Source organism: Callithrix jacchus, chromosome 19, assembly GCF_049354715.1.
Source record: "Callithrix jacchus isolate 240 chromosome 19, calJac240_pri, whole genome shotgun sequence".
NCBI classification, from domain to species: Eukaryota; Metazoa; Chordata; class Mammalia; order Primates; family Cebidae; genus Callithrix; species Callithrix jacchus.
The window spans coordinates 31654861-31680360 of NC_133520.1; the positions used below are offsets into that span (position 1 = coordinate 31654861).

Sequence of the window (25500 nt, forward strand, 5' to 3'; positions counted from 1 at the left end):
CACTCCTGATTTGGTTCCTGAAGATTTCTCTCATCTCTCCCTCCCCTTCACTTCTCACCATTTTAATTCGGGCCCCATCAGTTGTCTCCTGGACTTTTGCAACTGTTTCCTAACTGCTTTCCATACCTCAAGTTTCTCCTCCTGCCTCTCGCTTGGCCCTCAAATCATCCCCCATGCAGCTGCCAGGGAGATGGCTCTAAACGCAGATCTGAGGATGGCAAGCCCGGGGCTGAAATCTCCTTTGGCTTCCCATCGCGTACAGGATGGAGTCCAGACCCCTTGGCCTAGCATATAAGGGCTCTTTCAAGCTGTCTCTTCCTACTTTTTCTGCCTGGTCCTCTACAGTGTCCCAGGAGCTCCACTCCATCTCCACCAAACCTCTCCAAGTGCTCTAGGTTACCTGTGCCCCAGCTCTTACTGGTATCTTTCTTTCCCCCGGCCTCTGCTTCCAAGGCTTTTTCACTCTTGTCTCTACTCCAGAATCAACTTAAATGCTTCCTCCTCCAGGAAGCCCTCGCTGAACTCCCTGGAGACCATTAGTTCTCTCCTTCTCATAGCATCATGAAAATACCTCAAGATTAAGAATAAATACCATATTACTTCCTAAGTATTGATTTATGTTTTCTCCCTGTTACCTTAAAGTAAAGGGTGTTTTTTATCTCCAGTGCCAAGCACTTCAGCAAATAGTGGATGCCCAATAGATGTTTGTAGAATGAAAAAGGAAAAGAAGCTGGATGGTAAGTAAGAGATTGGGAAGAAACAAGAGAATGAACCACTTCCTCAGTGTACCTGAGGGGCTCGTGGAAATTCACATTCTAAGGCTCTCCCCCAGATACACTGAATAGGAATCTCCTGAGGTAGGGCTCAGGAATCCACCTTTTAAATAAGTTTCTTGAATGAGTCTTGTAAACTCTAATATCTCAAGCCATGGCAGTTTTAATATTGCAGAAATTCTGTTATTTAAGAATCTGACTTAGGGTCAAGAACTTTAGTGGAGTTAATTTCTAAGATAATATAATTACAACATCAATTATGATCATGGTGGTGATAATTACAGAAGAAAGGCCTAAAGCAAATGTGAAAACTTAGAAACACCAAGGAGAAACCACCGCCTCCCTGAGCCCCTGCAAAGGCAGCTTGGTACACAGGGAAGCCGTGCACTAAGTCAGCAGATGCTAGGCTGAGTCTGAGCTCTGAAAACAAGAGCTTTTCTCTTAGACCGGTACTTTCAATCTCCCTGGACCTCGGTTCCCCATCTGACAAATGAAGGGGTTGCGTCTAAGATTCCTTCCAGCTCTGATGTTTTGTGAGTGGCTATCTTGAGGAAGGAAAAGCTCCTCAAGTGTAGGTAACAGTCCAAGACGCTGTGCTTCTGGACTTGCTATATTTCTGGGAGACGTCTATCCTGGCGAAAGATGACTACAGTAGAAGCGAGCCAGGAAAGCCAGCAGGGCCACTTTGTTATAATGAGATTATGCCAGAGCCATTTTGGTTTATGAAATTAATATAACAGTGCTAATATATGACTGAGAGTGGCAAAGGCTCTCTCTCAAGAATGCTAAACATATAGTGGGCATCTTCCCCCTCCCTCTTGACCACAGCCCCATAAGGAAGAAAGACGGGAGAGGAACTGCTATCCTGGGCAAGCTGAGTCTGGGGTGAGGGTGGCCAGGAACTGGGTGGTAGAGGCAGGATCTCCTGGTATGTTGTCACTTACCCCAAGTCTTCCCGTAGGAAAGACTGGGGGGAAATGAAAGACCTACCTCCAGTCCTTTCAGAGAAGAAGCTGAAAAAACTCCAGTCTGGGCATTGGTCTAGTCATCCTCCTGGAGGCCTCGCATGTGACCAGGGAGAGGGAGAAAGGGCAGCACCTCCCCTGCCCTGCCCTGCCTTTCCAAGCCTCTGCTGGACTTTGACCCATTGAGGAAAAGGCGGGAGACACATTCAAACAGGCATGGCGATAAACTTATTAGTCATGCCCGCTGCTCCAGCCACTTCACCCACCTTCTCCAGCCTGCCCCCAGCCCTGCCACTTTTCAAGTTGGACAACTTAAAAGAAACAAATTGAAATAAGAAGAAGAGCGAGACCAACGTACTTGATGAAGAAGATTCTCCCACCGCGGTCAACTCCGTAGGCCCACCGGCCGGGCAGGTCCAGCCAGTCAATCTCATCGGCCATCTCGGTGTCCCTGCAGCCCCTCTCGCTCTCTGTGCCCCCAGGCGCCGGCTGGGCAAGGGGCTTGGTACCTGGGAACCCCTACTTGCTGCGAACTCCTAGAGGCCGTGATGGGGGAGGGGGTCCGGCCGGGCTGGCGGCGTTGCTCCCGGGTCCCTGGCAGTGGCTGGCCTCCCACCGAAGACGAGCTGGCCGCAAGCCGGGCTGCAGGGAGCAGGCAAGCGCTTAACCCTGGCCGGCCGGGAGCCCCAGACACCACCTGCCTCCTCCTCCTCGACTGGGAGCTCCTCTTCGGACCGTTTCCTGAACTTTAATGACGGGCAATCGGCGCGGTGAGTAATTACGATGCCCCTCCTGCCGCGACTGTTAACGGGCAGCGCTGGGTCTCCGCTCCTCCTGGCTCTGCCGCCCGCCAGCCTGGCGGAGCCCGGCGAGAAGACGCTGGAGCCGGGAGGATCCCTCCCCGAAGGGAGCAGGTTGCAGTGCGAGCAAGGGTGTTGCCTCTCCGCTCCCAGCTCGGATCCTGCACTTGAACCACCGGCGGGGCCGGGGGCGGAGCCGCGCCGCCGCCTCGGAAGGTAATTCGCAGCCCCGAGAACTCGCCGGCAGCCCCAAGTCCCCAATCCAGGCGCCCCGCGCAGGGAACCAGTTTGACTGAAAGCGCTTTGAATCAGGAACCTCATGGACGTGTCCAGCCACTGAACGGAAAAGGGGAAGTGATCAAACCTGGTTCTACTTAGTGGGAGGTTAGCAGAGGAACAAAGGTCAAAGGCACGGGAGCGTGGCGGGGCTGTGAGCAGCGAGGGGCCCCGGGAGCCTCTTCTAGCTCAGGTGCCAGTCTGATTAGTCGAGCTAGTTTTTAACCTTTATTTCCCAGCACCTCCTCTAAGAAGCCTACCATGACTAAGTAGAGTCACAGGGAGACATTAGAAATACTCAGAAACCAGCATCATTTGTGTCCCTCCTTTCCATTTCCCCTAACTTGCACCAGAAATAAAAGGAAAAAGGAAGAAAAATAGAGAGAGAAAAAAGGGAATGTGTTATGTGTACAGAATGCAGGTTGCAAGCATTTCATACTGGTATACCAAAAAAATAGTATTGCTGGTGCCCACAGTTCTGCCAGCTCAGGGTCTATATCAAAGTCGGCCAGCTTAGGCAACATAGCAAGACCCCCTCACTACAAAAAAAAAAAAAAAATTAGCTGGACGTGATGGCATGAGCCTGTAGTCCCAGCAACTCAGAACACTGTCAGGAGGATCATTTTGAGCCTGGGAGGTCAAGGCTGCAGTGAGCTGTGAACCTGCCACTGCACTCCAGCCTGGGAAACAGAGTGAAACCTGCTCTCAAAAAAGAAAAATATGTTAGGGTCCATTTGGCTTTCCCAGCTTACTCCGAATCTGCCCCTGGGGCTCCAAGTAGGTACATACTGTTCCATTCTATGTGCCAGACCCAACAGAATAATTAGACAATGAGAGAGACACCTGTCTTTAAAGGGAGCAATGTGTTCCATGACAGTTGGCAAGTATCTGTTGGGCGAACATACTTTTTGTGAGCATTCTAGCAGATTTGATCCCCATTCCACATAGGTAATCCCTACTCATCCCTTCAGTGTCCACCCATGTGCCACCTTCTCCAGGAGCCGTTCCTGACATTACCCCAGAGAGATGTAGATGTCCTTCCTCTATGTGTCATGCCCTTAGCACACTGTAATGCAATCCTTGATTGAGTCATCTGTCTCCTCCATCAGACTGTGTGCTCCTTGGGGCAGAAACTCCATCCTATTCATCTTTATAGCCCTGGCAGCTGCCTGCGGCACCCAAGTAACACTTTTTTTTTAATTTGAGGCGGAGTCTAGCTCTATCCCCCAGGCTGGAGTGCAGTGGCACGATCTCAGCTCACTGCAACCTCCACCCACTGGGTTCAAGTGATTCTCCCACCTCAGCCTCCCGAGTAGCTGGAACTACAAGCACTCACTACATCTGGCTAATTTTTGTGTGTTTTTAGTAGACATGGGGTTTCGTCATGTTGACCAGACTGGTCTCAAACTCTTGACCTCAAGTGATCCACCTGCCTCAGCCTTCCAAAGTGCTGGGATTACAGGCATGATCCACCTGGCCCAATTAACATTTGATGGATGCTGGATATGATCATAACTGGGAACTACTCTTAATTCTAACCACAATCCTGTACTTTTGGACTTTATTTGGGGGCACTCTGACTATAACCATCAGCATCATCAGGGTGTGGGGATCTTCCTAGAAAAAGAAACTCCAGTGACCCCTTTCATGGATCCCAAATGCTCAACCTGGAGGGTATAAGATGTATGCATCTGACAGGAGGTAGAGCTAGGAGATGCCTCAGAACATCTAGTCCAATCCTCTTGTTTTGAATATGGCAAGCAAGGAACAGAGAAGGGAAAGGGGCTGGTCAAAGTCACTGAGAAAGGTGGTGGCTGAAAAGGATCTGATCACCAATGTCTCAGGCCAGAGCTCTTTTCATTACATCATTCACACTCCAACACTAGAAATTGACTCTGCCAACATATACAGCAGAGACAGGGTTTCACCATGTTGGCCTGGTGCCACGTCTAGGCTGAGTTCACTCTCCAGAAGCAGAAGACAAGCAGAGGGCTACAATGTCCAAATTCTTTCTCTCTTTTCAGAGTCTACAAATTTCTAGTGGAGAAAGCTGCATTTGACAATAAAGCAGAGCTGCACCTGGGAAGCACAGATGAAGGTCTCAGTGCCCCTTCATTCTTGAATTGGGAAAAGTTGGCAGATCAAGGAAGCCAACTCTGCCAGGCTGCAATCCCCAGTCACCAGCCATATGAAACACCTGCAGGACTCACGCCACTGACGAAACACAGAGCCACCTGCCTAGCCCGTGATGGTCAAGAATATAAACCGCCAGCATTGCTGCCAAGATGCCTCAAGGGAAAATACCAGCAACCAGTGCACTCCCAGTCCAACCTGAGCAACCAGTAAGGGCGGCTGCTGGTGCTGAATGTGGGCGGAAACAAGGGACCCGATGACATCTAGTTGGAAACGTGTATCACACCACTGTCTTCTTTGAGCTCCTGTTGATCTCTTTTTCCACAAGGTTTTTGTCTTGTTTAATGTCTAATCTAGCCTGGGGTTCCTAGGGACATTTACCTAGATGAGAAAAGGCCAGTGGCTCAAATTTTTAAATGTTTAATACTCATTTGAAATAAGAAATCAGGTTTGAAAATATTTCGTAACCGGGGTGTATTCCTGCTGGTGACTTTCCACATGCTACGTGTTGTTTATCAGTTATGATTAGTATCGATACTGCTAGTAATGACATTTTAGCAAAAGCGCTAAGGATATGTAGAAAAGGAGTCGAAACCCAGATAAAAGCAGCTGCTGGTTCAACAATTACCCAGAAAAGAGAAGGAGGGCTGACATACTAAAATGAAAATCGTACATGGCTGGCCACTAAGTCAGAAATTCGGCTGTTTGCTTTTCTCCCCACAGCAAATGTTTTTTATCTCTTTCAAACTTTTTATTTATTGATTTGCTTAGAGACAGGATCTTATTTTGTCACCCAGGTGAGGTGGTACAGTGGCACAATTATAACTCACTGTGACCTTGAACTCCTGCACTCAAGCGATGATCCCACCTCAGCCTCCCAAAATGCCAGCGTTACAGGAGTGAGCAACGGCTTCCGGCCTCTTTCCTCTCTTTAAAAGGCAACGAAGCATTTGGATAAAATATATCAGTAATATTTATAAATTATTCTGAACCTCCATTACATTCTGATGTCTTAATCACTTCAACATTACTATTTCTGGTTTGATATCTGTGGTAGGCTAAAAAAACAGCTGCTCTGGCCGGATCTCTGTCACAGCCCAACCCTCAGTGGAGTGACAGGGTTACCGTCTGCGTCAGATCCCTAGAATCTGTTAAAGTTTCCTTATTTGGAAAAAGGTCTTTGCAGCTAGAATTAAGAAGCTTAAGATGAGAAAATCATCCTGGATTACTGGGGTGAGCACTAAATCTAATGATAAATGTCCTCATAAGAGACACATAAGAAATTTAATAGAAGAGGAGGAAGTCATGTGACCACGAAAACAGAGATTGGAGTGATGTGGCCAGAAGTCAGGGAATGTTGGCAACCACCAAAACTGGACGAGGCAAAGAGTACATTTCCCCCTAGAGCTTACAGAGTGAGTGTAGCCCCGCCAACACCTTGATTTCACACCTGAACTGTGAGAGTATAAATTTCAGTTGTTTTAAACCACCCAATTTGTAGTAATTTGTTACAATAGCCTTGAGAAATTAATACAGTACCTACAAGAAATCATAACTCAATGAGGGCCAGGTGAGGTGGCTCACACCGATAATTCCAGCACTCTGGAAGGCCAAGGTGGGTGGATAACTTGAGGTCAGGAGTTCGAGACCAGCCTGACCAACATGGTGAAACACCATCTGTACTAAAAACACAAAAAATATTTGGTGGCACACGCCTGTAATCCCAGCTACTCAGGTGGCTTTGGAACAAGAATCTCTTGAATCTGGGAAGTGGAGGTTTCAGTAAGCCGAGATTGCGCCACTGCACTCCAGCCTGGGCGACAGAGTAAGACTCTTGTCTCAAAAAAAAAAAAACCTCAATGGGGACTGAATAAATGTCCATTATTATTTTTACTTGCCCATCATCCACTCTCCCTTCTGCTAATAGCCCCAGGTTTCCTTTTGACATCTACTCTCTGCTGCTCTCAGCCTGTGTGGGTTGGGTGTGCTGGCCCCACCTTTACTGTCACTCCATTGAGGGTTGGGCTGTGACAGAGATCCAGCCAGAGATCAGACAACTCTCCATTCCCCTGGTTCAGGAAAGGCCACAGGGCTCAGACGAGACCAATGAGACTCTGTTTTTTAAAGATCCCAAAATTATCAGGAAGAAGCCCTTTTTCTCTTGCATTTGAAAGTGGCAGATGTTGTGTCACTGCTGCTGGGGTCCTCATGTGGACAGAGCCTGCCTGAAAGTGAAACCAACACAGGAGGAAGTGAAGCCGGAAGACGGAGCGAGACTGGGTCCTCCTTGTATCCCGGGCGCCCTGGGATCCAGCTTGCCAGGGAAGCTCCACCCCTGGAATTCCAGCTATAGGTGCCAATAAACCCTTTACTTCCTTTAGTTGGTTTGAGCTGGGTTTCTTCCCCTAACAAATGAAAAAGTCCTGACAGATACAAAAGTCACACACAAAAAAGGCTTTTTGTGTGTAATGGGGAAGCCAAAGAGATAATCATGTGTTTCTGGTGACTCACAAATAGGAGCTCTTCTGTTCTGAGAAAGCCACGATTTTAGATCAAGAAAGGGTCTTCGTGATCATCTACTCCAAAAAAACACATTTTTCCCAACAAATATACTAGAAAATTCAAGGAAGTAACCAGAATTGTGACAATTCCACAGCAGAGTTAGGACCAGAACTCAAGTCTCCTGGAAACCTGATCAATAGGAAGTTCACATTGAGACATTGGCTACATCGTTTAAACATACTTGGCCAAGAGACTCACAGAGTTACAAGAAGATTGTAACAGATTCCTTTGGGCTATAAAAGAATAACCACAACAGCAATCTGTGCTGAGGGCTGGTGTTTAATAGCTATGCTCACCTACAGGCGAGGTCACTAGCCACTGATGATTGTCTTCCAAGAACCAGGAAGCAAAGGAAGGGAAGGCAAGAGCCATCTCTGCCAGCATTCGAGATATGGCCATGTAAATATGCAAGGGCCCAGACAGACTAGTTGCTTAATTAAAATCATACCTCTCTGTAAGGGCTTGAAAGAGAAGGGTTTCATTATAAAAACTGCCATTCTAGTGCTAGCATCCAGAGGTTGGCAGAATTCTGAGGTTTCCCCACAACCAAGTATATTGAATTGCACTGGTCCCACAGATATTTATTAAGACCCTCTGTGGGCAAGGACAGAATGTCCCTCCCTTCACGGAGTTCATAAATGTGTGGTCTCAGAAGATAAGTCTATAGACAGAAATGGAGAGAGTAAAGGGAACGAAAGGACCACAGTGGATGCTGCTGTCTTATATCGTATATATTCTACATAGCCTCAGTGAGAAGAATGACATCTGAACAAAGGCTTGAATTATAGGAGACAGCAAATCATGTGGACACCAGGGAAGCATGCTCTAGGCAGAGGAAATAGCAAGTGCAAAGATCTGGAGGCGGGAGCATCCTTGAAGCGTTTGAGAAATGACAAGGAGGCCAGTAAGGCTGGAGCACGGTGAATGAGGGAGAGACTAGGAGGAGATGAGGATGGAGGGTGGAGGGAGGCCAGGGCATTCCCAGCCATTGGAAGGAGTTTTGCTTTTATTCCAAATGTTACGAAAATGCTTGGTTGGTTTTGAGTGCAGAAGTGGCATGATCTTCAGGACTTCATGTTATTGAGAGGATCACTCCGGCTGCTGTTTAAAACAGGGGTTCTAGTTAGGAGGCTATTGTAATAACATCCAAGCAAGACGTGATGATGGCTTGGTTCAGGATGTCAGGGGGAGAAGCAGCGAGAAATAGTAAGATTCTGGGTATCTTTTGAAGGTGGAACTGACAGGATTTGCTGACAGACTGTAATTGGGCTTAGAGGAAGAGGAGTCAGGATGACTCCAAGGGATGTGGCCTGGGCAGCTGGAAGGATAGAGCTCCTTCCCATTGACCGAGATGGTGGTAGATTGTGGGTAGAGCATGTGTGGCAGGGAGTGGTGGGATCAGAAGTTCAGTTTTGAGCATGTTACACTGGAGATGCCTATGAGATAGCCAAGCAGAGATGCCAGCGAGGTGAATGGATGTATAAGACTATGAGGTTGGTGCAAATGTAATTGTGGTTTTTGCCATTAAAAGTAATGGCAAGGCTGGGCATGGTGGCTCACACCTGTAATGCCAGCACTTTGGGAGGCCTAGGTGGGTGGATCGCCTGAGGTCAGAAGTTCAAGACCAGCCTCTGACCAACATGGAGAAACCTTGTATCTACTAAAAATACAAAATTAGCCAGGCGTGGTGGGGCACACCTGTAATCGCAGCTACTCAGGAGATTGAGGCAGGAGAATCGCTTGAACCCGGGAGGTGGAGGTTGCAGTGAGCCAAGATTACACCATTGCACTCCAGCCTGGGCAACAAAAGCAAAACTCCGTCTCAAAAAAAAAAAAAAAAAAAAAGCAGTGGCAAAAACCGCAATTACATTTGCGCCAGCCTAACAGAAGACCAGGGAGTAGAGAAACACATTGGTATGCATTGGTATTTTCCGGTGATTAGATGGCATTACAGCCCTGAGGCTGTTTGAGGTCACAAAGGAAATGAGTGCAGGTGGGGAGGAGACAGAGACGAAGGGCTGAGAACTGGGGCACTCCAAATTTCAGAGGTCAAGTTAATGAGAAAGAATCTGCAAAGGAGCCTGAAGAACAAGCGCCCGTGAAACAGGAGGAGCACGAGCAACGGCAGCGTCCTGGAGGTGCGCCCTGTGTGTATTGACATTGCTCACAGGCAGAATCGATGTGTGAGTGGTGCCCATGCTCCAGAAGGGCTGAGGTTAGGGTGGGTTCTGTCTGAGCAGGAAGCAACTTGTACTCCTGGGTGAAAGGGAGGAGAGACAGCCCAGGTGATTTTTAACTTGGTCTGAGCACAGGCCTGGGAAGATGATCGTTTTAGCTAATAAGCCCTTGCTCCTCCGTAGAGAAGGGCGCTGAAATGTGCTTCCTTCAGCTCCATCTCTCAAAGCCTCTGCTCTGGCTTCTCCTGGGAATGATGCCAGCCCAAGATGGCTGGCTGACTTTTCCTGCCAGGATGTGTCATGGAGCAGAGAGCTGGCACTGACGGTTCCCCAGAGGGGGAGGGGAGGACTGAAATTGTCAGGGCAAGATACGGGCCTGGGGGAGCCCAGAGGAATGGCCCCCTAGTCCACCTGCTGACCTCTCTTCTCTGGGTCTCTTCTTGACTTGACAGCTCTTTCTAGGTAGACGACGCTCTTTCAGTGCTGACTTTAATGTCTGTTCTGGGATCTTTCTAGAAAATGGCAGCTGGTGCCGACTCTGGCATTTCCTGGGACTAACGTAGCACTTTCGTTCAATTTAGTTCAATAAATGTAGAAGGCACAATTATGCCTCCATCTCGGCAAAAACTGTTTTTGCCTTCAGCCAATCAGCTTCTTCCTCTCTTGTCTCTGTCACCCACCAACCTGCTCTCCACTTGACAAGTGGAGTGAAGGTCAGTCCTCTCCACTCGTCAAGGACCTCGGCTCCCAGTTCAGCAGCTTCTTCCTGCTCCCATATCTCCCTCTCATTCTGTGTGATTTCAGCACTAATGTGAATGAACTATCATCCAGTGTCCTAACCTTACAATACTCTGATACCCTCAACTGCAGGGCTTTCATCCCACTCCAATTAGCTACTCATGGCCAAGACCACACCTTGGACTTTCTCACCATGCAGATTTGCTCCAGCCTGGAGAGCGTAAACTCCAATGTCCTACTTCCTGACAACAGTTTTGGTCCTTCCCATACCCTCATTCCTGTCTTCTCTTATTTTTTTTTTAATTTTTATTTATTTATTTTTGAGACAGAGTTTCACTCTTTTTGCCCAGGCTGGAGTGCAGTGGCACGATCTCAGCTCACTGCAACCTCCGCCTTCCAGGTTCAAGTGATTCTCCTGCCTCAGGCCTCGGGTGTAGCTGGGATTATAGGTTCCCACCATAATTTTTTGTTTTTTAGTAGAGACAGGGTTTCATTATGTTGACGGGGCTAGTCTTGAACTCCTGACCTCAGATGACCCACCAGCCTCAGCCTCCCAAAGTGCAGGGAATCCAGGTATGAGCCACCGTGCCCGGCCCTTTCTTCTCTTTATACCTGTTCCTTGCCTTCTTCCTTCAGTACATTTCCTCCTAATCTATCGACCAAAGCCTCATTCTACTTCCTGCATTATTCAGTCCAGACTCATGGCCTGTCACTTCATCCTTGCTAATTGCCTTGTCCACTTGTCCTCAGCTGTATCCACACTGCAAGACCCCACTCTGGATTAATCTTCCTACTTTTCTGCTCCTGCCCAGAAAAATATCGAGCCAGTGTAGGAATTACGTTGATTCCATATATCTCTTGCTGGGTCTACAGCTGCTCTCAGCAGCAGACCTCATCATTATTCCAAGAGAAAATAAAGGCAATCAGAAAAGAACACCTTCCCTTCAGTCTTCCTAAGCCCGCTGTTACAATCTTTCTCTGTTTCTACCATCTGTCTCTTTCCTCCCATCCAAAGCTAAACTGTACATGTTCCCAACCCTGCAAGTGCCCGTCCCTCACCAGCTTCCCAGAATCCTTACTCCATCACTTATCTCCTCACCCCTGTATTTTCAAGCTCTCCCTCACTTCTAGTTCTTCCCCTTAAGCCTATAACTAAGCTCAAGATTTCTACCATAAGAGAAAAAAAAAAATGAAAAACCCAACCCCACTCTGGGATAGTGCCATTATCTAGACCCTCATTACCAGATGACACATTGCCACTCTCCTTCATTTCACTTCAATCTTCTTAAATGAGTGTTCTGTGTACTTGGGATGTCTTATTCCTTGCTTCCCAGTTACTCGTCATCTGGCTTATATCACCATAACTCCTTGAAATGGCTGAAACTACTCTGGCAAAAATAGGCCCTTATGTCCAGGTTGCTAAATCCAACACTTTCCAGTTCCCATCCTGGGTGACCTCTCTGTCACATGTGATAGCCCTGGCTCTCCCGGTCCCTGCACTTCATGCCTCCTTTTGTGTGTCCACTCTGTGCCCCAGCCATCCTGAAACCCTACAGTTCCTTGACTGTGCCTTTGTGCCTGTGGCTTCCTCGACCTGGAGAACTCTTCTCCATCCTGGTCCTGTTTTCCAGTCCTTCCAAAGGCAGCCCAGGAAGGAGCCCTCTGTAAGGCTCCTGGTATCCTGTGCTTGTCACTGCTATAGCACTCATAGCTGTATAGAAATTGACTTTCCCATCTCCCCATCACACTGAAACTCCTTGGAAGCAGGGTCTGTCTTTTAATCTACTTTTCTTTCTCCATTTTATTCAGCAGCAGTAGACACAGTTGACCACACTGTCCTTCATGGAGCTCGTTTTTCTCTAGGCTTCCCTGACACCATGTTCTCCTGGGTTACCTGCTACTTCACTGACTGTTCCTTCTTAATGCCCTGGATGACTGCTCCCCCTCAGCTTACCCTCAAAAGTTTCATATCCAAACTCCACCCTGGGCCCTTTCTCTACATTATGTACACACTCTCCCTAGGTAATCTCCCCCATTGTTCTCAATGCCATCCATAACATTGCTAGTTCCCAGATTCCTATCTGAGTCTAATCTCCCCCTTGGGCTTCAGATGTGTATATGCATTTGCCCACTCCAACTCCATGTGAATGTTTAATCAGCATCTCAAACTTAACGGGGCCAAAGTAGAATTCTGTTCGAAAAATTTGTTCTCCCTGAGTCCTCTCTACCTGTGTATGTGGCACCAGCTACTCACCCCATTGCTTGGCCCAAAAACCTAAAAGAATGTGACCAACTATACTGGTTTGTCTGGGACTTGTCCTAGTTTTAGCCCTGAAAGTCCCATGTCCCAGGAAACCCCTCATTCTCAGACAATCCGGGTGGTTGGTCATTCTACTTAGGAGTCACCCTAGATTTCTTTCCTCACATTCCACATGCAGTCAATTTCTCCTTCCAGATATAGCCCAAATCCTCCCCCTTTCCATTTCCACTGCCCCCTGGTCCAAGCCTCCGCCACGTCCTACATAGACCGGCTAAACAGCCTCTTCATCTGGCCTCTCCTCCTCCTCACTTGGCACAATACTTTTTTTTTACACAATAGCCAGAGGATCTTTGCAAAGAGCAAATATGATTGTAGCACCCCACACTCTTACCAGCTAAAGCCCTCCAATTACCCAGAGAATAAATCCAAAGTTTTTTCCCGTAGTCTGCCCATGATCTGGCCCCTGTTGGCCCAGCCACTGTCATCTCACGGTTCTCTCCACTTATTTATTAGCGCTTAACCACTGCCTTCTTTTATCCCAGCTTCCCCCGAGATCACCTTACGACCCACTCCTCTCTACCACTCAGGCACATGGTCAAGGTCACCTCCTCAGTGGTACCTTCCCCAACTACTGTATCCAAAGATACCCTGCAAGTTTCTCCCCATCACATCACTCTCTTCTATTGTCTTTAAAGCATATACCACAACCTGAAAGCTTCTTGTTATCTTATTTTTGTTTTCTGACTCCACTACTTAAGGTGTAAGCTTCTTGAGGGCAGAGAGAGACCTTGCCAGTCTTATTCAAATCTGTGTTCCCGGCACTTGGCCCAGACCCTTACATACAGTAAGTGCTCAGTAAATATTTGATGAGTAAGTGGATATTCGGCACATGGTACAGGACCTCTCACTGGACTCATAAATGAACAAATTATTGAGAAAACCAAGCTGTATGCTGGGCACTGGGTCCACCTTTATAACTTAAGTTATGCTTTATTTTTACTTTATGGTCTACTAGGAAACAAATGCACAAATCAACCTTTTAAACAAAATATGCATAACAATTTGAATATGCTGGGGAGTAATAAGTGGCATATTATTTTATTTTCTTAAGTAAAATGTGGCTGGGTGTGGGGGCTCACACCTGTAATCCCAGCATTTTAGGAGGCCAAGGGGGCTGGATCACTTGAAGCCAGGAGTTTGAGACCAGCCTGGGCAACAAAATAGAACCTCATTTCTTCAAAAGATTTTTTAAAATTAGCTGTAGTTTCAGCTACTTGGGAGGTTGAGTCTAGAAGATCACGTAAGCCCAGGAGTTGGAGGCTACAGTGAGCTATGATCGTGCCACTGCACTCCAGCCAGGGTGATAGAGTGAGACCTCATCTCTAAAAAAAAATTAAACTAAATTAGAACTAAAGAAAATGTGATCTGCTATGGGCCCTCATTCCACTGGGGTGGCAGCAGATTCAATCTCAGTCATTACTGGGCCTCTCCCCACAAGCTCTACAGTCATACAGAGGTCCCAGGAGTCCAGAAGATCCAGGAAGGGCCCTTTAGTCTTCAGCTTCATATGCTCCTAGCTCTAGCCTCTATCATTCCTTAAAGAATTGACTACTTCTTGGCCAAGCTAGGACTTGGGTGAAAAAGGATAGGTAAGAGAGGTTGAGGGGTTTTGTAAGAGCAAAGTTTGATCCAAGCTACTGACAGGACCTCCCCAAAACTCCATGCCATTTTCACCTCTGAAATTGCTTTGAACCTGCCTCTGGTCTGTGAATCCCACCTCTCTTTACCTAAGCCCTTCTCTTCTTTCCCTCCTCCCTTAGGACTGGCCTACAAAATTTCCCTTAGGTGGTCTACCTCACACTTCCTACAAATGAGAAAGTGCTCCAAATGGCCAGTTATCTATGTGAAACAGAACTCTTACATCTCCCTTCCGCACTGTGCTCCCCTTTCAGAATTTCCTATCTCAATGAAAACATCACCTTCCTCCTTGTCACCAAGCCTAGTAAAGCTGGCCCTTTTTGGTTTCTCCTCCTCCTTCATCTAATAATACACTGAATCCTGCCAGCTGTTGCACCTCCATGGTTCCCCCTTTCCACTCTAACCATCCCTTTGGTTGAGCTCATTACTTCATGCCTATATTTGAACATGAGCATTCTACTTGATTCCCTATTCTAGTTGCTCCTCAGTTCCATCCATCCACCAAATGATCCAAGAGCTATTCCAAAAGAACCAATATGACCATGTCACTCCCACAATGGTTTGTCACTTTAGGTAATATAAAGCAGACCAATTTTGTTAGCATTCAGAGTAACTCTATCATTTAGACCCTGCATAACAAACTCTGTCCCCCACTATGCTTCTCTATCCCCCAGGACCTCCACCCAACTTTGCCAGCCTATTAGTCATTTCCCCAGCATGTTTCCTGTATCATCGCATTTCGACTTTTTCTCCAAAGCTATTTTTCGAAATATCCTTTGTTTTGCTACCCTTTAACTGCCTCATTCCCCAACATCCACCCAGTCAAGAGTACTCATTTGTTAAAGTCCAACTCTATCTAATCCAAAAAGAAGGAATTAACATTTTCCTAGAAAAGGAGTGAAGCATTGTAATCAGAGGCACAGGATCTGGAGCCAGACTGGGTTTCAGTCCCAGTTCTCTGCCATTCCCTAGTTACATAACTTGGGCAGGTTACTATGTCTCACGTCCCTCCTCTGTAAATTGGGATATATGCTGTAATATACACTATATGAGTATTTGATATTATGTGACAAATATGGTGTAAGAACTTGTCATATATATTACCTACTTTAATCCTCCCAACGACTCTGAGATATTATTATTCAAATTTTACAGACAGCCTCTTAAGACTCAAATAATTTACTTATAGCCTCAAAGCTGGTAGAAATGGAAAGCTGGAATTCAAGCTCAAATCTGTCTGGACCAATGCCCAGGTTCTCTTTACAGCACTGGAAAAAGCACTAGGAAAGAACCAGAGAGGTCTAATCTCTTAAACTTACTGTTAGATAGACTCTGTAAAAGAGAATGTGTGTGCTGGTAAGGAGCATAGAGAAACACAGGAGGGTGAGGAAGTAATATTAGGCTCAGAGTCAAAGGCAGTTGATAGAACAATGTGTAACCCCACAGGCAAAAAAAAAAAAAAAAATGACAGGAAACATGGATATGAGCCCAACAGCAATATCAGACTTTGTTACTGGGAAAAGGTTAATGTGTTCCTAAAACAGTTAACTTGAGAAGGCAGGTGTTATATCTAACATCTTAACTTTAGGGAGCCCAGCACAAAATCAGGGACTTAAAGAGTTTAAAGAAGTCACTTGGCCAAGTGCACAGGCTCACACCTATAATCCTAGCACTTTGGGAGGGAGGCTGAGGCAGAGGACTGCTGGAGCCCAGGTGTTCAAGGTTATGGTAAGCCAGGATGGTGCTAATGCACTCCAGCCTGGGTGACAGAGGGAGACCCTGTCTCAAAAAAAAAAAAAAAGTCACTCTATTATCTCATCCAGTTTTTAAGTATTGAAAGAAAAAACTATCAACCTAGAATTCTAAAGCTCATGAAAATATTTTTCAAAAGGCGAAGGAAGAAGTAAAGACTCTTTCAGACAAAATCAGCAGAGAGAAATCAGCAGTTCAAGAAGCTCTTCAGGCAGAAGGAAAATGGTATCTAATAGACATTTTGATCTACATAAAGCAGCAGAAATTGTAAATGTGTGGTAGACAAAGAGGTTTTTTCTAAAAGATGATGAAGATGAACTCTTTAAAGCAAAACTAACAGGAACATATTGTAGGTTTATAACTTTTATATAAAGAAAAGTAACCACAACAGTAGCAAAAGGGACAAGAGGGAGGAAATGTTAGCATATTGTTGTTAGGTGCCCATACACAGACACACACACACACACACACACACACACACAAGTGAGGTAATATACATGAGGTTGTATAATATTATTTAAAGGTATACTGTGATGTTGATGAGATAAAGCCATATATTTAAACACAGTTGCTAAAATCAAATAAAGAGGTGTAGCTAATAAGCCAATAGTGAAGATAAAATGGAGTCCCAAAATATAATCCAAAAAAGGGCAGAAAAAGAGAAATACACAAAACACAAAACAAAATAGATTTAATCTCAACTCTATCAATAATTACATTAAGTGTAAATGGTCTAAATATTCCCAATTAAAAGGAAGAAATTGTGAGATTGCATTTTTTAAAAAAGATCCAACTGAATGCTATCTATAAGAAACTTACTTTAAATATAAAGGCACCAAGAGATTAAATGTTAAAGGACAGACAGACTTCCATCTTTGCGGTGTTATGAAGCTATCTGCAAATCCTCATCCTCAAAAATAAACACAAAACTAGAAAAAAATGACAAAAATAAACATTTCAGGCGTCTGAAAATGAACCAAAGGCAGACCAAACACTGAGAAGCATTTATTCTTTTAAAATTGCCAGAGCTTTAGGTATTAAGTATTAAAAGAAATTTGGTTTCTCAGCCTCAGTCCCTGCATTGTGAGCTGAATAATTCCTTGCTTCGGGGGCTGCCCAGGCATTGCAGAATATTAAGCAGTATCTCTGGCTTCCAGCCACTAGGTACCAACAGCATTTCCCCAGTTGCAACAACCAAAAACGTCTCCAGACTTTTCCAAATGTCCCTATGGAGCAAAATCAGGAAGATAAACAATAATAGATCTAAATGCACCTAGTAAAGATCCCTAAAACACAGAAAGTAAAAACTGACAGTAGAGAATGCAGAAATAAACAATTCAGTAGAACAATTACAGTTGGTGTGTTGATACTCCCCTCTTGGAGTATCAATTTATAAAACAATTAGAAAATCAGTAGGTATATAGAGGGCTTGAACAACATTATCAATCAACTTGACCTAACCAACGTGTAGAGAGCATGTCACCAGCAAAAGCAGAATACACATTTTTTGGTCAAACATATAATGGAATATTCTATAAGATAGACATATGCTAGGGCATAAAACAAATCTCAACAAATTTAAAAGGGTTAGTATAAAAGAAAGTAATTTTATCTAGGCACCACAAAATTAAACTAGAAGTCAAGATATTTGGGAAATCTCAAATGCTTAAATTTAAAAATTAAGTGACACACTTTTTATATTTTTCTTTCTTTTTTTTTTTTTTTTGACACAAGGTCTCATTCTGTCACCTAGACTGGAGTGCAGTGACGTGATCACACCTCCCTATACCCTTGACCTCCCAGGCTCAAGAAATTCTTCTACCTCAGTCTCCTGAGTAGCTAAGACCACAGATTTGTGCCACCATGCCTGGCTTTTTTTTTTTTTTTGTAGAGACAGGATCTCCATATTTTGCCAAGGCTGGTCTCAAGCTCCTGGGCTCAAGTGATCCTCCCGCCTCAGCCTCCTAAAGTTCTGGGATTATAGGTGTAAGCAACTGTGTCTGGCGTAAATGACACACTTCCAATAGCCATAGGTCAAGGAAATCACACAGGAAATTTAAAAAATAACTTGAACTGAATGAAAATGAAAATACAACATATAAACATAGGTGAGAAGCAGCTAATGGTGACTACAGGGAACTTTTTAGCATTAGATATTTATATTAGAAGAAAAGAAAGGTCTTGAATCAGTGGTCTAAGTGCCACCTTAAGAATTAGAAAAAGATTAACCCCCAAAAGAGCAGAAGAAAGAAAATACACTACAAATCAGAAATCAATGGACAAAACAAAGCAAAACAGGAAACAAGTGGAAACCAATCAATGAAAACAAAAACTGGTTATTTGAAAAGAACAGTAAAGTTAATAAACCTCTAACCACATTGATAAGCAAAAAACGAGAGAAAGAGAGAGAAAGAAGACAAGATATAAATTACCAAGATCGGGAATGAAAGAGAAGACAACACCGATCTTAAAGACGAGGCGAGGATGCCTGCTCTGACCACTTCTATTTCACTTTGGACTTGGTATCTAGCCAGTACAATAAAGCAAGAAAAATGTAAATAAAAGGCATACAGATAAGAAAGAAGGAAGCAAAACTAGTTTTATTCTAAGATGCAGTCATCTGTGTAATATATTCTAAGGTCACAGGACACAGGGTCAATATACAAAAATAAATTGTATTTCTATATTACTAGCAAAGAAGTGGAAATTAAAATGAAAAAGGGACAATTTACAATAGTATCTCGAAAAGGAAATATTTAGGGATAATGTAAAAAGATCACTATATTAGGCCGAGAGTGGCAGCTCACACCCGTAATCTCAGCACTTTGGGAGGCCAAGGCCAGCAGATCACCTGAGGTCAGGAGTTCGAGACCAGCCTGACTAACATGGAGCAATCCTGTCTCTACTGAAAATACAAAATTAGCCAGGTGTGGTGGTGCATGCCTGTAATCCCAGCTACTCGGGAGGCTTATGCAGGAGAATTGCTTGAACCCGGGAGGTGGAGGTTGCAGTGAGCCAAGATTGCACCATTGCCCTCCAGCCTATGCAACAAGAGCAAAACTTTGTCTCAAAAAAAAATATATATATATATATATTGAATACTACAAAACACTTGAGAGAAATTTTAAAAGACTCAAATAAATGGAGAGATACGGTATGTTTATGGATCAAAGGAATCAATATTGTTAAGATGTCAACTCTTCCTAAATCAATCCATAGAGTCAGTGTAACCCATTCAATGCCCCACCAGCCCTCCTCCCTGGATTTTTTTGGTAAGCATTAATAACCTAGTCCTGAAATTCAAATAGAAATACAAAGGATGACACTTTTATTTTTTTTTATTTATTTATTTTTTTGAGATGGAGTTTCACTGTTGTTACCCAGACTGGAGTGCAATGGCATAATCTCGGCTCACTGCAACCTCTGCCTTCTGGGTTCAAGCAATTCTCCTGCCTCAGCCTCCCGAGTAGCTGGGACTACAGGTGTGCACCACCATGCCCAGCTAATTTTTGTATTTTTAGTAGAGACGAGGTTTCACCTTGTTGACCAGGATGGTCTCGATCTCTTGACCTCATGATCCACCTGCCTCAGCCTCCCAAAGTGCTGGGATTATAGGTGTGAGCCACCGCACCCAGCCTAGGATAACACTTTTATTTGGCAGCTATTTCTCTTGAAGTTCAGTGGTTCAGGACCTGCAGCACCTGCTGAGTTAGGAGGGACAGGAGAGCTGCAGCTAGGTCAGTGGCAAGTAGCCTGCAACATTCCCTTTAGATACGATGAGTTTACCCCTCAGTCTTAAATCTTTCCTCAGTGGATTAACAGGAAAGCCAGTGATGGTGAAGCTTAAGTGGGGGAATGAGTACAAGGGCTACTTGGTGTCTGTACATGGCTACATGAACATGCAGCGTGCAGATACAGAACTCATAAATGAGGCATTATCTGGACATCTAGGTGAAGTTTTAGTAAGGTGGAAATAATGTCCTTTATATCAGAGGTGTGGAAGAAGAGGAATGGGGAAATGAATGAATAGCATCTTTTGAAGGGGGTTTTAAATATATATATTTCTAGACAATAAAGATTTGGTTTTCAAAAAAAGAAAACATAAAGGCCCAGGAGTAACCAAAACCATTTTGAAAAAGAACGAAGTAATTTCAAGACTTACTATAACGTTACAGTAATCAAGGCAGTGTGGTATTTATGTAAGCACAGAGACACAGATCGATGAAACAGAATAGAGGGTCCAGAAACAGATCATCTACACAGTCAACTGAAAGTTGATAAATATGCCGAAGTTACTCAATGGAGACAGGATAGTCTTTTCAACAATTGAATATCCATGTGCAAAAATATGAAACTTAACCCTTGCCTTCATAACACATACAAAGGTTAATTCAGAGTGAATCACAGACTTAAATATCAGAGCTAAAACTACAAAACTTCTAGAAGTAAACAAAAGCAAAAATATTTGTGGCCTTATTAGGGAAAATTTTCTAAGACCTTTGGAAAAGCATGGACCATAGAAGAAAAAAATTGATAAACTAAACTTCTGCAAAATTTTTAAAAATCTGCTCTCCAAGTTACATTATTCAAAAAATGAAAAGGCAAGAAGTCACAGACTGGGAGAAAATATTTGCAAAACATATATAAATGACTTAGATCTATAATATATATATATATTTTTTGAGATGGAGTTTTGCTCTTGTTACCCAGGCCAGAGTGCAATGGCGCGATCTCGGCTCACTGCAACCTCCGCCTCCTGGGTTCAGGCAATTCTCCTGCCTCAGCCTCCTGAGTAGCTGGGACTACAGGCACATGCCACCGTGCCCAGCTAATTTTTGTATTTTTAGTAGAGACTGGGTTTCACCATGTTAACCAGGTTGGTCTCGATCTCTTGACCTCGTGATCCACCCGCCTCGGCCTCCCAAAGTGCTGGGATTACAGGCGTGAGCCACTGTGCCTGGCTAGAATATGTTTTTAATGTGCCACACACATACACAAACCCATACAAATACTAACAATTTGGCTTCAAAAAAGGACAAAAGATTTGAACAGATACTTCACTGAAGAAGGCATTTGTCAATGCAAATAAACATATGGAAAGATGCTCCGTATCATTAAACACCAAGGAAACGCAAATTTACACCAAAATAAGATGCCACTAGAATAGCTAAACTTAAAAAGACTTACAATGTCAAGTGTTGACAAGGATATGGAGCAACTGGGGCTCATACGCTGCTGCCAAGGAGAATAGCCACTTTGAAAAACTGTTTGGGAGTTTCTTACATTGTTAAATATACAGTTACCATATGATCCAGCAATCTCACTCCTAGATTTATCAAAAAGCAATGAAAACATATGTCCACACAAACACTTGTACTCAGCGGTTCATAGAAGCTTTATTCATAATAGACACAAATTGTAAACAAACCATTTATTATCTAGTGAATGAACACTGTGGTATAATTCTACAACGGAATATTACTCAGCCATGAAAAGGAATGGACTACTGATACACTCAAGAGCACAGATAAATCTCAAAACCATTACAGTAAAGAAGCCCAACACAGAAGGGTCCATACTGTACATAAAATACCATTTTTACAAAATTCTAGAAAAGCTAAAATAGTGGTTGAAAATCATCAAAGGCCAGATGTGGTGGCTCACACTTGTAATCCCAGCACACTTGTAATCCCAACACACCTGTAATCCCAGCACGCCTGTAATCCCAGCACGCTTGTAATCCCAGCACGCCTGTAATCCCAGCACGCCTGTAATCCCAGCACGCCTGTAATCCCAGCACGCCTGTAATCCCAAAACGCCTGTAATCCCAGCACACCTGTAATCCCAGCATGCCTGTAATCCCAGCACACCTGTAATCCCAGCACGCCTGTAATCCCAGCACACCTGTAATCCCAGCACGCCTGTAATCCCAGCATGCCTGTAATCCCAAAACGCCTGTAATCCCAGCACACCTGTAATCCCAGCACGCCTGTAATCCCAGCACGCCTGTAATCCCAGCACACCTGTAATCCCAGCACCCCTGTAATCCCAAAACGCCTGTAATCCCAGCACACCTGTAATCCCAGCACCCCTGTAATCCCAGCACGCCTGTAATCCCAGCACCCCTGTAATCCCAAAACGCCTGTAATCCCAGCACACCTGTAATCCCAGCACGCCTGTAATTTCAGCACGCCTGTAATCCCAGCACGCCTGTAATCCCAGCACACCTGTAATCCCAGCACACTTGTAATCCCAGCACACTTGTAATCCCTTTTTTGGGAGGCCAAAAAAGGCAGATCTCTTGAGCCCAGACATTCAAGACCGGCCTGGGCAACGTGGCAAAACCTGGTCTCAACTAAAAATTAAAAAAAAAACAGCTGGGTGTGGTGGCACACCTCTGTAGTCCCAGCTACTCAGGAGATTAAGGTGGAGGATCACATGAGCCCAGGAGATAAGGCTGCATTGAGCCATGATCACGTGTAGAGCCATGACACGATGTTATGAAATATGTATACACTGTGGAACGGCAAGTCAAGCTGATTAACTACATATTACCTCACATACTTAACATTTTTTGTGGTGAGCACCCTTAAAATCTACTCTCAGTGATTTTCTTTTTCTTTATTTTTTTTTGAGACAAGCTGGAGCGCAGTGGCGCAATCTTGGCTCACCTCTGCCTCCAGGCTCAAGTAATCCCAGCTGGGATTACAGGCGTGCTGGGATTACAGGTGTGCTGGGATTACAGGTGTGCTGGGATTACAGGCGTGCTGGGATTACAGGCGTGCTGGGATTACAGGCGTGCTGGGATTACAAGCATGCTGGGATTACAGGCGTGCTGGGATTACAAGCGTGCTGGGATTACAATCCTCCATAACATCGTGTCAACACCTCTACAATCTAGCCTGGGTGACAGCGAGACCCTGTCTCTCAAAATAAAACAAGAAATAAAGAAAATAAAAGCAGATCAATGGCTGCCAAAAGCTGGAGGCTGGAAAGGGGACAGAATACAAAAGAACAGGATGGAACTTTCTGGGTGGTGGAAATGATCCATATTTTGATTATGGTGGTGTTCATATGACTACATGTGTTTATCAAAACTCACTGAATTCATACGTAAAATGAGTGAAACTTGCTGTATGTAAATTATACCTCAATAAGCTAATAAAATATGAGGAGTAGGTGGGAGAGATGTTGCTCAAAGGATATAAAATTTCAGTTAGGAGGAATAAGTTCAAGAGATCTATTGTACAACATGGTGACAGTAGTTAATAACAATGTATTATATTCTGGAAAATCGGCCAGGTGAGGTGACTCACACCTGTAATCCCAGCACTGTGGGAGGCCGAGGCAGGAGGATCACTTGAACCTAGGACTTCAAGACCAGCCTGGGCAACATAGGGAGACCTTGCCTGTACAGATAATTTAAAAATTAGCCTGTCGTGGTGGTTCGAGCCTATGGTCCCCGCTACTCGGGAAACTGAGGAAGGAAGATTGCCTCAACCCAGGAGGTTAGGGCTAAAGAAAGCCATGATCGCATCACTGCGCTCCAGCCTGGTAACTGACAGGCTGCAAGACTTTGTCTCAAAATAAATAAATAAATAAATGCCCTGCACGGTGGCTCACACCTGTAATCCCAGCACTTTGGGAGGCCGAGGCAGGCGGATCACCTGAGCTCAGAAGTACAAGCATAGGCAAGTCACTGTAGGCCAGCCGAGACAACTGAGCACCACCCTGGGCAACATGGTGAAACCCATCTCTACTAAAATACAAAAAAATTAGCTGGTCATGGTGGCAGGTGCCCGTAGTTCCAGCCACTTGAGAGGCTGAGGCACGAGAACTGCTTGAGCCTGGAGGCAGAGGTGAGCCAAGATTGCGCCACTGCGCTCCAGCTTGTCTCAAAAAAAAATAAAGAAAAAGAAAATCACTGAGAGTAGATTTTAAGGGTGCTCACCACAAAAAATGTTAAGTATGTGAGGTAATATGTAGTTAATCAGCTTGACTTGCCGTTCCACAGTGTATACATATTTCATAACATCGTGTCATAGACAGTAAATATATACAATTTTGTCAATTTAAGAAACAGACAGTTTCGGGGTTTTTTGTTTTGTTTTGTTTGTTTTATGTCACCAGGCTGGAGTGCAGTGGTGCGATCTTGGCTCACAGCAACCTCTGCCTCCCAGGTTCAAACGATTCTCCTGCCTCAGCCTCCTGAACAGTTGGAACTACGGGCACGCACCACCATGCCCGGCTCATTTTTGTATTTTTAGTAGAGACGGGGTTTCACCATGTTGCCCAGGATTGTCTCGATCTCCTGACCTTGTGATCCGCCCACCTCAGCCTCCCAAAAGTGCTGGGATTACAGGCGGGAGCCACGGTGCCACGGCAAAAAACAGAAAAGTTTAAAAAACAATGCCCTTAACCATCTTGGAAAACTGGATATGAATGATTCCTGCATAATGAAGGGCCTTTTTCACACTGACCACAGGTCAGTGACCCTCAGGCTACCACTTGAAAGATCAGTCATGAAGACCTCGCTGATTTAAAACCTTGGGTTTAAAAAGTCATCACTAATAATGCTAGCTTTTCAAAAAAAAAAAAAAAAAAGCTCAGATACTACACATTAAAAAAATAATGTAAACATTGAAGATAGACCTTTTCACACATAAAATTGCTTCTTTGAAATGAATTCATAAATTACTTAATTGCTATGTCAGGAGGGAGCCTGTCTATTGGAAAAAAGAGGCTATGGAAATTGTCACTTGAGTTAAAGAAAAGTGTATTTTGTGTCTAAAATACTCTGGTCACTGTGCAGACCCTTCCACCACAGAGGAAGAAAGGAAAGAGCAAACCACAATTAAAATTCAATGTGACATGAACAGTGATAAAAAAGCATACAGGGGCCAAGTAAGGTGGCTCACACCTGTAATCTCTACAATTTGGGAGGCCCAGGCGGTAGGATCTCTTGAGGCCAGGAGTTTGAGACCAGCCTGGGCAATATAATGAGACCTCATCTCTACACAAAAAATATAAAATTAGCCAGGCATTGTGGTGTATGCTTGTGGTCCTAGCTACTCGGGAGGCTGTGGTGGGAGGACTGTTTAAGCCCAGGAGTTTGAGGCTGCAGTGAGCTATAAACTGTTCCTCTGTACTCCAGCCTAGGCAGCTGAGCAAGACCGTCTCTAAGAAAAATTGCTTCTAAAAAGGCATAGAAGGTACTGTAATACTGAAAACAGGACGAAGAATTCTGCAGATGACAGAGATGGAGTCAGCATTAGGGAAGCCTTTAGAAGGGAGATGAAACCTGATCAAGGCAGACAAATATTCCCAAAGAACCCAGAGGGCTCTGTGCTGAGTGAGAGGGATAAG

At 44.6% G+C, this 25500-nt stretch overlaps 2 protein-coding genes and 1 pseudogene across 30 annotated transcripts in view; 2 read left to right on the plus strand and 1 right to left on the minus strand.

Annotated features, from left to right (window-relative positions):
- The window catches only part of PLEKHA6 (pleckstrin homology domain containing A6), a 159950-nt gene extending 157270 nt beyond the window's left edge, over positions 1–2680 (minus strand). For all 28 annotated transcript variants that reach the window (XM_008985510.5, XM_078356950.1, XM_078356942.1 and 25 more), the window contains exon 1: positions 2097–2680. In XM_008985510.5, the coding sequence (XP_008983758.3) occupies positions 2097–2179 (83 nt within the window). In that variant the 5' untranslated portion in view covers positions 2180–2680. The remainder of the gene's footprint in view (positions 1–2096) is intronic.
- LOC144580394 (uncharacterized) lies at positions 1936–7327 on the plus strand. Of its 2 annotated transcripts, XR_013529846.1 has the most exons (3): positions 2286–2754; positions 4839–5275; positions 5745–5946. XR_013529846.1 is itself a non-coding variant. In XM_078356960.1 (2 exons), the coding sequence occupies exons 1-2, from the start codon at positions 2522–2524 to the stop codon at positions 5158–5160; spliced, it is 555 nt and encodes a 184-aa protein (XP_078213086.1). In that variant the 5' UTR covers positions 1936–2521; the 3' UTR covers positions 5161–7327. The 2 variants fall into 2 exon arrangements, 1 of the variants encoding a protein (XP_078213086.1); XM_078356960.1 differs by having other exon boundaries at positions 1936–2754; positions 4839–7327.
- A 12583-nt stretch (positions 7328–19910) lies between these two features.
- Positions 19911–20748, plus strand: LOC128930225 (small nuclear ribonucleoprotein F pseudogene; annotated as a pseudogene).
- Positions 20749–25500: the final 4752 nt, after the last annotated feature.